Genomic DNA, 13,468 nt, shown 5'->3' on the forward strand with positions numbered 1-13,468 from the left:
CAAAAGTTTTCCATTTATGAGGTGATCCACGGATCCAGTGGAGGACAACTGTAGAGTCTGTCCAGGCAAATATTTGGTCTAGGTTCACATGAGGTCCATAATTTTGCAAGATTCTATGCATTGTGCGAGCAAGCAGCAAAGCACCACAGAGTTCCAGGCGAGGCAATGACACTCTTTTAATTGGGGCTACCTTTGACCTTCCAACCAGAAGGTATACAGATACTGAGCCATCAGGTGAAGTGGCTCTGAGATAAACAACTGCCGCATAACCTTGCTCCGAACTATCAGAGAATCCATGGATCTCTAGTAAGAGTTCTCTTTGGGTCACTGGGACAAATCTTGAAATAGTGATGCTAGCCAGACTAGGAAGCTCTCGCTGGAACCGCTGCCACGTTGCAAGGATGTCGGCAGGAGGAGGGTCATCCCAATCTATGCATCGAATCCACAAGTGCTGAATGAGGCATTTTGCAAGCAGGACCACAGGTGACAGCCAACCTAGAGGGTCAAATATTCGCGCCAAGTCGGACAGTATGCTCCGCTTCGTAGCTGTCGAGGAAGTAGGTTGAACATTGTAAGCGAATGCATCCACTTCAGATTGCCACTGCAGACCCAATATTTTGACGGTGGGAAGTCCACAAGTGTTGTCCAAGGGGAGAGCCTTGCTGCCCTGCACCAAGTCTTCGGAAAGCCAAGAGAGCAGAGATAAATCATTACTGGCAAATTTTCGCAACTGAAAACCACCAGCCTTGAGGAGGTCAATTAACTCTCTTTGCAATGAGATAGCCTCACGTGCATTGGGTGCTCCAGTTACAACATCATCAACATACGTGTCTTTTAGGAGGACTGATGATGCCCGAGGGAATCTATCTTTCTCATCTGCAGCCAGTTGATGGAGTGTGCGGATAGCAAGGTAGGGTGCAGATGACACGCCATAGGTAACAGTGTTGAGCCTGTACTCACAAACTGGATCATCATCAGATGGTCGCCACAGAATTCGTTGACAGTCGCGGAATTCCTCTTGAACTAGAATCTGACGGTACATCTGTCGTATGTCAGCAGTAACTGCAACTGCATGATCTCGAAATGAGAGAAGAATGTCAGCTATGTCTCTCTGCAGTTTGGGTCCCGTAAGTAATTGATCATTCAGAGAAGTTCCTTTGCTGTCCTTGGCCGATGCATCAAAGACCACACGTAACTTTGTTGTACTACTGTCTGGTTTCAAAACTCCGTGATGCGGAATATAAAACGACGGTGTAGTCAACTGGGGTTCTTGAACCATTGACATATGACCCTGGTCAATGTAATCTGACATAAATTCTACATAGGATGCCTTAAAATGAGGGTTTTTGTTCATCTTGCGTTCAAGGTAGTGAAAACGTTTTAGTGCTTGAACACGTGATTCCTCAAAATGAGGTGAAGGCTCCTTGAAAGGTAAGGCCACACTATATCTACCATTCTCATCTCTTCTGCAAGTCTCGAGAAAGATCTGTTCACATCGAATGTCCTCAGAGGAAGGCTTTGGGGGTACAATAACCTCTTCCACCTCCCAAAACTGCCGAACTGTGTCGTCAAGTGTTGGTGTAATAGAATGAAGTGATACACAACTGAGCGATACTGCAGATGTGGGTACTCTCCCCATCACTACCCATCCAAAGACAGTGTCAATCGCTACAGGGACCTGGGTACTGAGACTTAGTGTGCGTCCGCTCAGCACATAGGGAAACAGATCTGCCCCAATTAGCACATCAATAGGCCCAGGCTGTGCATAGTGAGGGTCAGCTAGTTGCAAATGGGAAAGATGATCCCATGAATGAGGGTTCAGTTGTGTTGTAGGCAGTGAGCCAGTGATCTTAGGCAAAATGAAGGCAGTGAGTGACAATCGCGGACCCTCCTCACCAACTGGTTTCACTAAACAGTCAACTACTCCCCTAGCGACATGCACTGGTACCTGGGAAACACCGTAGACTGGCAGAGCTGCCTTTCGACGTATTAAGCCTAGCCTCTTCACACAACCTTCTGTCATGAAGCTGGATTGGCTGGCAGAGTCCAAGAGTGCTCGAACTGTGTGAGTCCTGCCAGAGCTGACTGGAATTTCTATGAGTGCAGTGGACAGCAAAATCGTAGATGGACTATCTTGATTATGCAGTTCGGATGCAGCCAAATATTGTCCAGGAGATGAAGCACACAACGCATTCACACCATCATGGTCTGGTGACTGTGGTCGCATGTCACTAAAATGAAGTAGTGTGTGATGTCGAGAGTCACAAGACCGACAATGAGAAGACGAAAGGCATGCACTTGCATGATGAGACGTTCGTAAGCAGTTCAAACAGAGGTTTCCTGACCTCACCATCTGATACCTTTCCTTTGGAGATGACTCAAGGAACTTGGGGCACTGGTAGATTTCGTGAGGTCCACTGCATATGACACACTTCACTGACTTGGAAACAGTGTTTCCTGCGAATGACTGATGTTGCACATATCTAGAAGCTGGCTTAGAATAAATAGACGACTTGCTCTTAAAGGTTTTCCCAGACGTCACTAGCTGTGACTCAGCTGCACGGCGATAACCCTCTAAAAATAACAAAAACTCGGTAAGCTTGGGTAACTCTGCTCCCTTGTCATTAATAAACAGCTCCCACTGGTTACGCAAAACCTTATCCAGCTTAGCTTCAATGATATGCAGCAACAGCGGGTCCCATTTTTCAACATTGACATCCAGCACTCGTAATGCCGCAATGTGCTCTGCCAGAAGAGACATCATCTTATTCACTGATGCTGGGGCCTCTAATGACACAGATGGTATTTGCATAATTGCTTCAATGTGCAATGAAACAATCAAGCGCTTGTTACTGTACCTCTTAGACAGTAGTTCCCAAGCAATACTATAGTTCGAATCAGTCAAGGGTAATGCCTGAATTACTGCCAACGCGTCACCAGACAAAGATGACTTTAGGTAAGATAGTCTCTCTACATTGGTGAGACTTCTGTTGTCTACAACTAGAGCCTCAAACAGATTTGAGAAGCTGAGCCATTCTGTTGGATTACCCTGAAAGTGGGGTAAATCAATAGCTGGCAGACGGGGTGACGACCCAGCTGCACATTGATTACGTGTTTCCTTGTTCCGGTTCTTAGAATCCTGCACTAATGTGTCCCAGATTGCATTAACTTCATAATAAAGATCGTCGAAGTGATTTAGCCTACTTGTATGCCTTGTGTCATCAAAATCAACTTGCTCCTTGCATGCCAATTCATAAGCCAAATGGTCATCTTCAAACCCATTACGAAGCTGAGATAAGTCCCGACAGGTTGCAAAGAATAATGACTGCTTGGAAGTGTCTGTAGTAACCCTTTTGGCCAGATCCGCGGCACGCTGTAATCGGTTTTCGGCACGCTCCAGACGTCGCTCCAGAGCTGAAACACTGTCAGTCATGGTTGTGTTTATTCTACTTAAGTACACTCAGTCAAAAATGGAAGCACCAACTAAAAATTTAAATGTAAACGATTTTTCAGCAAAAAATCGATTCTGAACCGAGTGGTGTTTATAAAATCGATTTTATAACTAAAATCGATTCTAAACCGAGTAGTGTTTAAATAATCGATTTTCAATGTCCTGCGAATCGATTTTGTATCGATATGTGTAGTAATGCCGAACAAAGACTTGGCAAAATCTATGTTAACGGTCTACTTAATAATTCAAAGTCATTTTCACCGCCAGTCTTAGAAAACACGCAATCTTATAGCAGACCGGTCATTATCAGTATCTGGTTACCGTGGAAAGATAAGAAATAATAGTGCGGCACGACACAAAAGGCTTCGTCAGCACCAACACCGTCAGTGTGATAAAGGCAATTTTTATCTTCCCTTACGCACTCAGTTCTTATCTTCCCTTACGCACTCAGTTGTTATCTTCCCTTCCACTGGAAGCTAATAGCACATTAAGATGATAACCCGTTCACGTTTTTATGGCGGGGCAACGACGGACAAAGGAGACTCGGTACAATGAACGACGCAAACAAACACTCCGAATCTCTCCACGTAACTAGAACTGAGCCCGATAGCTCAGTAATCGCGGTTAGCGGATTGATCCGGCCCGGAGGACCAAATGTTTCGTACTGAAACTGTTACCAGATAACATGAAAGTCAAAAACGATAGCCGGACGTCCGATGACGCCGGTACCAGACGAACCACTGAGTCTTTCCTGATGGCCACCAGGATCGCTTGAGTTAATGGCAGCGAAATGGCGCCATATTTGAATTTTGAAGCGTCCAACACTTGAATTAGTTAACATAAATCTAGGGTAAGCACTATTTACAAATCCAACAGTGACGCTATATGGAGTATATTATTGTATAGTATAGAAAACAAGGTAAACCAACCAAAGTCAAGCAATTTCGACGTTTTAAGGAGTTTGACGTTAAATCGAGTGACGTTATAAAGAGTTTACACTGTATTCCATATTGTACTTACAGTTATGAACACGTTAAACCCTTTTTTTTTTAAACTGCTGTTTATAGGCAGGCATGTCATTTTTAAATGCCTATTTCAATTCATTGTAGAGTTTGGGTCTACCATACCTTAAATAATATGATAATGTTTCACATAATTTGATTTAAAGATTAGTGAATGATGCTCGACAAGGTATCGGAACAGGAAATGGCCAACCTAGCTCGACATGCAATGCCAATTTTTAGATGCCTATTTCAATTATTTGTAGAGTTTGGGTCTCCGATACCTTGAATAATATGACGTCTCACACGACTTGATTTAAAGATTAGTGAATGATACTCGACGAGGGATCGGAACAGGTAATGGCAAACCTAGTAGAGTTTGTAGAGTTTGGGTCTCTAATACCTTGAATAATATGACAATGTCTCACACGACTTGATTTAAAGATTAGTGAATGATACTCGACAAGGTATTGGAACAGGTAATGGCGAACCTAGTAGAGTTTGGGTCTCCGATACATTGAACTACATCATGAGGATGTCTGACCGGAGGCTGACGCTCGACGAGGGGGGACGGATCACGGATCACGGCTCACCAGCAGGAAGGCCCGGGAGAAGGCGCGGCGCCGCACCACCTCGCCGACGGCCGCGGCGTACGCCTGCGGCGCGCGGTGCACCTGGCGCGCGGCCTCCAGGCTGTGCCGCAGCCTGCGCAGGCCGTCGTGGTACATGACCAGCCGGCCTCCGGCCTCGAACAGGCTGCTCTCCACGTAGGCCACCCACTTGAGCCGCAGGTGCAGGTTGAGGCAGAGCTCCTCCTTGGCGCGGGCGCATCTCCCCCGGATGTCCAGCAGGTGGCGGTGGTTGGCGTGCATCATCTGCACGTAGTGGCGGTGCGACTTGCACAGGTCGGGCAGGATGGACGGGTCGCCCAGGTTGTTGGCCCGCGTCTGGTTCTGGCTGAACGACTGCGAGCGACACCGCACCACACCCCTTCTAGCACCGGGTCAGGAGGGGGGTTTTAGAATTTCTAACCCCCCCCGAAGGCTCTATTTTATTTTATCTGAAAGCAGGTTAGCTAAAAGCCCGGGTGTGTCTTACTGCCATCACCGGCCACTGCACTGGACAGGAAGAGTAAGCGAGCCCTACCGATTCTCCTTCCGTTCCCCTACCCCTGTCTCGCGAGCAGGAGCTATTAAGGCTGTGACGCCGTCACGGGTCCCAAGTTTTCAAATATCTTACACCTTCTGTATATAACCAGCGCGGTAATCATAAGCAGGTGGTGACTGGCTAACTCTTCAAGCTAAAGCTAATTGTTTCCAGGAATAGGCCAGTTCTGCCGAAAACCCAAAATTTTTATTCATTTTTTTTTTATTGTATTGTCGAGTTACGAGCATGATTTATGATTTTCGGTGAACGTGGACAAGGCACTTGGATTGATTAAAATATCTTTAGTTAATTTCTTACTTCATCACTCAATTTTTTATTAAAAAAATTAATAATATTTTTACCATTACAATATTTAAAGTAAAGTACCGAAAACTGCTCAAATAAAACTATTTTACACCTTAAAATCCAAATTTTTTCGGGGGAGGACCCCTGGACCCCCCGCTTTAATAGGGGGAGGGGGAGACCATGCTTCTTAACCCCCCCCCCCCCCAACACAAATCCTGGCTACGCTACTGAACACAACATCACGAGCACGGAGTCAGGAATGCTGTCACTTGCTCAACCTCGCGGATATTGCAGAAAAAGTGACTGATCACGTCTGTTGATGTTTAGAAAGTATTAATTACCGATTTACCTGCAGAAGGGCCGCACCCTTAATTTTGGACCAAAAAAAATTCTAACATTTTCACCATTAGGGTCGCCCCTGCGTATGGATAGCAGCACCACATACCTATCTGCCTTCACTACTTCACTGGAGGTCCCTCAGCCTCTGGCTGGTTTATTTTTTTAGATTTTTCCTCTCCTTTCCTCTCCCTCGCCCCACAGCGTCACAGGCCGGGCAGCAGACACGGCACGCGTACAATAACTGGCAACTGCGGTGTATACGGAACTTCACACAAATGCCGAGATGTTTTGATTAAACAATTTATGCTTACTCGTTGAGTTATATTTATTAAAAACCTTCATAGATGAGTTATTTACTCACTTATTCAATCACACAATACAATATATAATTTTTTTAAACCCAAAATTTGCATATATAGAACACAGTACATTTTTTTTACACTAAAAATCGGCTAAACATATATGGGTAAATAGGTTAGAATATTTGTCCCTTAACACAGTTACTTCCATAAGACTGTCATTTAAAACGGTTTTCACATTCAGCAAATGTTTTTGGGCATCCAACCATCAACGCTCGGATCAATATCTAGAAAAAAATTACTTCACTTGGTTACCCATGTAAACATGTAGACGTGGCCACCCCCAAGACCACAAGCGCTCCACACACTTGTTGATCAGTTATGGGTAGGGATAAGATTATAGTGCACTTGTGTACTAACTCCGTGCTCATAAAATACAAGGGCGCCACAGCAGATCTGTAATAAAATATCTCTAACTTTTCCCTGACCAAAATTTAAATTTCTCTGGCAAATTTTGCAATACTCAAAATAAATAAAAAAATAAATAAAAAAAAGGAAACACATTCTCCACCATCTTCATAGAACTGTGGTATGCCAATAGCCAATATAGTATCTGAATACATACCACCATGAGAAAAAAAAAATTATTTCATAGTTGGGTCGATGCAGACTGGAGCATGAATTTTCTCTTCAAATTATTATCACCCAGGAATTGCTACTACTTTACAACTCTCACAGGAGAACATTAAAAAAAAAAAAGGTATTCAAACTGCCCGAGTGTTACTTCGGTTTCACCGCAATCCATGACATGATCATGCCCCTTGCTCGCAAAACGCAGCCCCGCACCAGTTTGTTCACCAACAATATGGCGCGCATTATTCCAAACACCACCAATGATTGCACTCTTTTACTCGGATTGCATTGCAACGACATGACGCGTTTTTTTTTTACTAACATCAGGTAACAACAACCACAAAAACAACCGACCGTAGAAAGCACGTCACTTCCGGGCGCCAGGCGGACCACCTGTTAAAACCGAAAGGTCCTCAACTTCCAGGCAGGCAGGCTGGCCAACGTGACAGTTCTGTTCTTTTCCTTCAGGCACTGCACCATTCACACTAAACAGCACCCACCTGGGCCATGTCTCCCTGCTCCTGCAGGAACTTCTTGGCCTCGCACATGAGCTGGTCCAGCCCGTACAGTCGGTCCTCCAGCCCCTTGACCTCCTTCATCTCCGTGCGGCCGGCCTCTCCCAGCACGGTCTCCAGCTCTCTCATCCGCGCCTCCAGGACCTCCTCGTTGAACTGCGGGACACGGCACCACGCTCGCTCACTCTCTCTCTCTCTCTCTCTCTCTCACTCCAGCCGACACACTTTCGACAATTCCAGATCGTAAGTTAATTTGTGAATACGTAATACCACTAAATGGGGAACAAAACTCTTCCATCAACCAGGTTTTTACACAAAAGAAAAAACAAGCTCTATTTCTCGCTAAACAGGATAAGAATATTAATTTCGCTAATCAAAACTTTCAACAGGCCATATTTAGCGAGAAAAAAAACTAAACAGGTGAATTCCCGAAGAGGTAGTTGTTTTTCTAACCATGAGACTACTAGCGCCATTAATCCGTACTAATTCCGTCGCGAGACGCGCATCACTCGAATCTCTGGCGTCACATAACCAACCTAAACAACAGTCGCCATTCGCCATTGCGGTAATATTAAGCGTAAATGGTACATAAATACATAGTTTTCGGTTCGTAAATGATAAGAAATAACTTTGCAAATAGTATAATGGAAAATCATTTTACCGAACGTACCGTAAATATAAGTGTAAATTGATACTTAGGTATGTAACTGTTCAATGTTTATAAAACTTACGCTATTTGTTTACTTTATTGGTATATTTTTTTCGTGTGTGGTTAGTTTTAAATTATTAAATCCTATTATTTTTCGAAGAAAAAATTCAACTTTCTTCCCGAAAAGTACCGTAAACAAACATGGAAAGTTGTTAGGTATAGGTAATTATTCAATGTTATAAGTTTGCAGTAGGAGACCAATGATCAGCTCAAATAATCTGCTACGTTTTGCCGATCATTATGATCGGTAAAATTACCATATTTACTCGCATATAGGTCGCACCCATAATTTGAGGTCTTGAATTTGGTATTTAAGATTCCCCCCATATAGGTAGCACCGGTAATTTAGTTATGCGAACGGCCGGTGCGCCGTGCACGAAAGAGTTAACGGGTACTGTAAAACTCCGCTACTACGAGAGCTGATAATGGCATGATAAATTGTTGCAACAACAAGTACTCATAATAACCGAATATAGAAAATTGAAGTCAGGTTAGATTCCTGTCGTCTTAAAATGTCTTAATTGTAGACTATAACTCGAAAACAGTGCTTTGTATTGAAAAAATGCACAGAATAAAAGTTGTAGTAAATTTAATTTCGAATAAAAAAGGCCTGTTATGATTTTTTATATCTACAGCGGTTTTCGTTTTAAACGTGCGATTGGTCTGACGCGTGAGAAAGTTCCTGACACAGATAAGATAGTGGCTGGGGAAACCATTGCTTCTCCCCTTCCCTTTTTCTACTTGTTTGCCATCCAGGTGCAACATCGCCCAACGTTTACCATTTTTTTTTGGCGCTAAGTGAATTTGTGTCATGCGAGTTTGGCTATGCTAGCTGGCTGGTTGTTATTTTCGTTCAAAACATGGCGAAGAAACTTGTGTGGATCAGGTAGAAAACATTCGGCTCTAAACGAAAGATATAAGAAAAATGCTATCCTGAAATTGTATCATAATAACTTAAACTTATAAAGTATTTATTAACGGTGAAGGACAGACGTATAAGCCGATAAAAATATTTATTTGACCGAGAATGGACTATACAACCTGCCTTTTGTCACACGCGGTGTGGGAGCGGAGGAGGATGCTAACAGTTTCTCATGCAGAAGGTTGAAATAAGGGAGGGAATGTGTTGAAATGTTAAATGGAAAAGGGGGGAGGGTGTTTTTATATGGTTTGTGGCTCTGGGAGGGATGAGCCGTGAAGAATTAGCAGGGGATGGGAGAGGTAAGCGTCACGTCACGTATGACGTATAGCCGCCGCATCCGCCAGCCTGGCCGGACGAGTTTCTTATGCTCTCGCAGAAGCTACCACAGTGGCTTTTCGTGCGGGCGGGTAAGATAACATGACAGCTGAGACGGCTTTTCGTACGATAGTGGATGCGCCTAGCTCGGCTAGACACTGCCCCCAGCTCTCGCCAAGATAAACGTGAACACATAGCGCCCAACAAAGTGTAACAGACTTGTTTTTCAGCCGATTTTACTCAAATTTTATACTTTCTCTGCTCAAATTTTTCACGGTTTCTCAAAAAACGGTTGTATAAACGGAATGGACGCATCAGAGGGGGGTCGCATCGGCGGGATTCTACTGTATTGCAAAAAAAAATTCCTCAAAAATTTAAAAAATTTTTTCTTTACATATAGGTCGCACTTCATTTTTTCCCCATCAAATCTGGTAAAATTGCCGTGACCTATATGCGAGTAAATACGGTAACAAAATAGGCTGATAATTACCATCGGGGATCGGCATCGGCCCAGCTCTATTAAAAACACTAATGTGAATCTCTTATTACCATAATACTGATCATGAATGCAGCTACCACTGTAGCTATCACTAGAGCCACACAATTATTTCACAAATTCATCTTGTAGATTTGAAGCATATGTACATTTGCTTCACACAGATGATTCAACTACAGCACTCTTGACATGCTTTTGACAACCCTTAGCCAGTTATGAACAAGGAGACGAAGAGGCTACCCAATCACGTGTAACCCATCGAAGAATGTGGCCTATCTAAAAATACGTACTTCATTATACTTAGACGAGTTGAGTGGAGTGGACTCAATTAACAAAATAAAACCTTCTACGTCTCTGATGACTTAGATGTTGATCAAACGTTAAATGCAATCTGATTTTAAACATTTTTACGAACATACGCCTTTGCTGACTTTCACTGCATATCAAAAAAGAAGCCATGAAATTCGAGCAAGAAAAGTTGAATACACAAACACACAGAAAGCCAGTCAGAATCAGCTGATGTCCGTACGTCAATGCGGTTGTCATTGTGTGGTCCAGAATGACAGTTTTATTTTCATTGCTGGGTTCGCCTGGGCATCGCTGTTGTTCAAGGTTGTCGTTTGTGTTTCCTGTTCGTGTTTCAACTGTGTCGTAGTTGACAGCCCACTGTTTGCTGTGCCGTAATATTTTTTTTTTCAGACTAATTCCATCCACACAATTTTCTGTGCTGTATGTGTGTTTAAAAATTGGAATTCAGCTGATTTTGGCCTGCTTCCTGTGAGCTTAATGTACGGAGTTATAATTAATCTTTAAAACATTATTACACCTTTTTAACCCCTTATGGGTTGAATTTCGCAAAGAATAAAAATTGTTGTAAGTTTTTGTATGGTTATTATTGGTATCTAAAAAATATTCATTACGATTAATTAAATTTGGTGAGAAAATTATTAATTTACTAAACATACTTATTTTTACTTAACTTACTTGTTTATTTTTACTTATCTTACTTGTTCAATCCCATTGTTTGTCCATGACATACAGTGAAAGATGGCAGAGGTGCACGTGCGTTAAAATGTTCCGAATCAACCTTCCCCGTTGCGGGAACCATTCGGAAGAAAGTGTCGAAAACCCCGGCGGCCTCGAACTGGCGGTGGAGACTCACCGCCTCCAGGCCGAGCTGGCACTGCTTGGCGAACTGGTGGAGGCTGCTCTGGTTGTCCTTGTTGGTGATCCACTCCAGGAGCGTCACCACACCGCCGCCTCCGCCCGCCGCCCTCTCCTCCACGCCCGAGTCCCCACTGCACACCCCGGGGTCCGCGGATGGCCCCCCGCAGCTGGCCTCGGAGCTGTCGCAGCCCCCCGGCTCGGGGGAGCCACCCTCCAGCAGCTCCGGGAGAACCGGTATTTTCGACAGGATCGCCAAATCTTCGTGGAAGCTACGGAAAAAAAATATATAACATGTAGGTACCCAAAAGTTTTGTAGTAGTACTACGCTCTTGTGGCTACAAGAAAATAATACACCAGAATTAAATATAACAATGGCGGTAGTACATTTTAGTTTTAGACTTCAGTTTATACAATTTATTATGTACCCAAGTTTTTTTTTTTTAAATCTCTTTCTTACTTTTGAAATGTAAAAGTACTCTGTAATTTTTAGTTTTTGTGGTTGTACAGTTTGTTCGTATATATGTATATACTTGTATTAATTGACGTGTTTTATATCCCGGAGTCCTTACCTCCATATGGGATCTACAGAACAAAGATTGAATAAATAAAAAATAAATAAATAAATATTTTCTGCATTTGTTATTGAATGGAAAAAAAAAGTCACATTGGCATGTTTTTGTAGCATCTATTTCAAAAACTGCCAATAACCATCATCTCTAGCTATGTTAAACATTAATATGAAATACACATACAGTAAAGTCCCGCTAATCCGAACCCCGCTAATCCGAAAATCCGCCTAATCCGAACAGGGTTAAGACAAAAAAGAAATATTTTTATAACAATTATGAACCTTGAAAAGCAAAGAAAAACAAGTTCTTTTACAAGTAATGTCTTACGTTTATTAATATGTACATAAGAAAATTATGATTTATCTATTTCTCCTTCAAATAAAAAGAAAAAAATATGATTACATACATAGTACTTAAATATTTAAGTATTTATATTATGCTAAATACGATAAATAATAAAGGTGTGTTTTCTGTCTGATCTTTAATATTTGACACATCAGATGTTAAATAGCCCTCGCCTCATAAAGACCATAAATGGCATTTATATAAGAAAATTCCGCCTAATCCGAATTTTCGCTAATCCGACCAGGGTTCGGTCCCAATTAGTTCGGATTAGCGGGACTCTAATGTAGTTTCAAAAACCACGTCCTTAACTTTGCTCAGTCAGTATTTTGCCAAGTCTTGGCAAGAAACTTGAGCTTGTTGATCTGAGATTGAATTGTACACACACACACACTCTCATTTCATCTTCTAAAGTTTGTAAATGTGTTTTTTTTTTATTGGTCTCAACTGATTTCATAGCAAAAATTTCCGCTTGCTTCGCATGCGAAGAATTAGAAAATGGGAACAAAGTAGGGCTGTGCGGGAAAGGATTTTTTTTTTCGGGAAATTCTCGGGCGGGAAAATATTTTTCCCGCGGGAAACGGGAACGGGATCGGGAAAAATTGATTGAAATATATTAGGGCTGTGCGGGAAAGGATTTTTTTATTCTGGAAATTCTCGGTCTGGAAAATATTTTCCTGTGGGAAACAGGAACGGGATCGGGAAAAAATTGATTGAAATATATGCTTCATATCAATTTTGTATCCTATAAATATGTTTATTTTTTAAAAAATGTTTCAAAATAATTTCTTCTGTATTGAATTTTCTTTGTAATGTGGGATGCTGTTTTAGGTGCCTTATCAACCCAGATGTGCTACCGTAACTTGTTTTAATAATTTTTTGACACTGTTTGCATTTTGCGGTTTGGTTAGCATTTTTCTCATAAAACTTCCACACACCTTTTAACTCGGACGTTATTTTTCCCGAGTTTTCCATACGGACAAATAAAATATAAACGAATTACAGAATACCACATAAATTCCACTAAAGATAGCCGACAAGCACCGTAAACTATTAGACAGTGTAACCAACTACCAATACCTCCAAAACGCTGAAGTTTGTTTATCTTTAAACTCAAAATCACTAAAAAATTAACTGTCCGAAAGTAAATATTATACTTTTCTACATTTCAAAGCTATTACGGTAACTTGTATTTAATTTTACAATATAATTATTATTTATTTATTTTGACTTTAAATCTCCGAAAATATGACAAAAG

General features: G+C 42.1%; 1 protein-coding gene across 2 annotated transcripts in view; it reads right to left on the reverse strand.

Moving 5' to 3' along the window:
* The window catches only part of LOC134538689 (RB1-inducible coiled-coil protein 1), a 104,774-nt gene that overhangs the window by 66,469 nt on the left and 24,837 nt on the right, over nt 1-13,468 (reverse strand). For both annotated transcript variants that reach the window (XM_063380118.1, XM_063380119.1), the window contains exons 6-8: nt 11,295-11,568; nt 7,676-7,846; nt 5,046-5,417 (exon numbers count right to left, since the gene is read on the reverse strand). In XM_063380118.1, the coding sequence (XP_063236188.1) occupies nt 5,046-5,417; nt 7,676-7,846; nt 11,295-11,568 (817 nt within the window). The remainder of the gene's footprint in view (nt 1-5,045; nt 5,418-7,675; nt 7,847-11,294; nt 11,569-13,468) is intronic.

The sequence above is a fragment of the Bacillus rossius genome, chromosome 14 (genome assembly GCF_032445375.1).
Source record: "Bacillus rossius redtenbacheri isolate Brsri chromosome 14, Brsri_v3, whole genome shotgun sequence".
Taxonomy (NCBI): Eukaryota; Metazoa; Arthropoda; class Insecta; order Phasmatodea; family Bacillidae; genus Bacillus; species Bacillus rossius.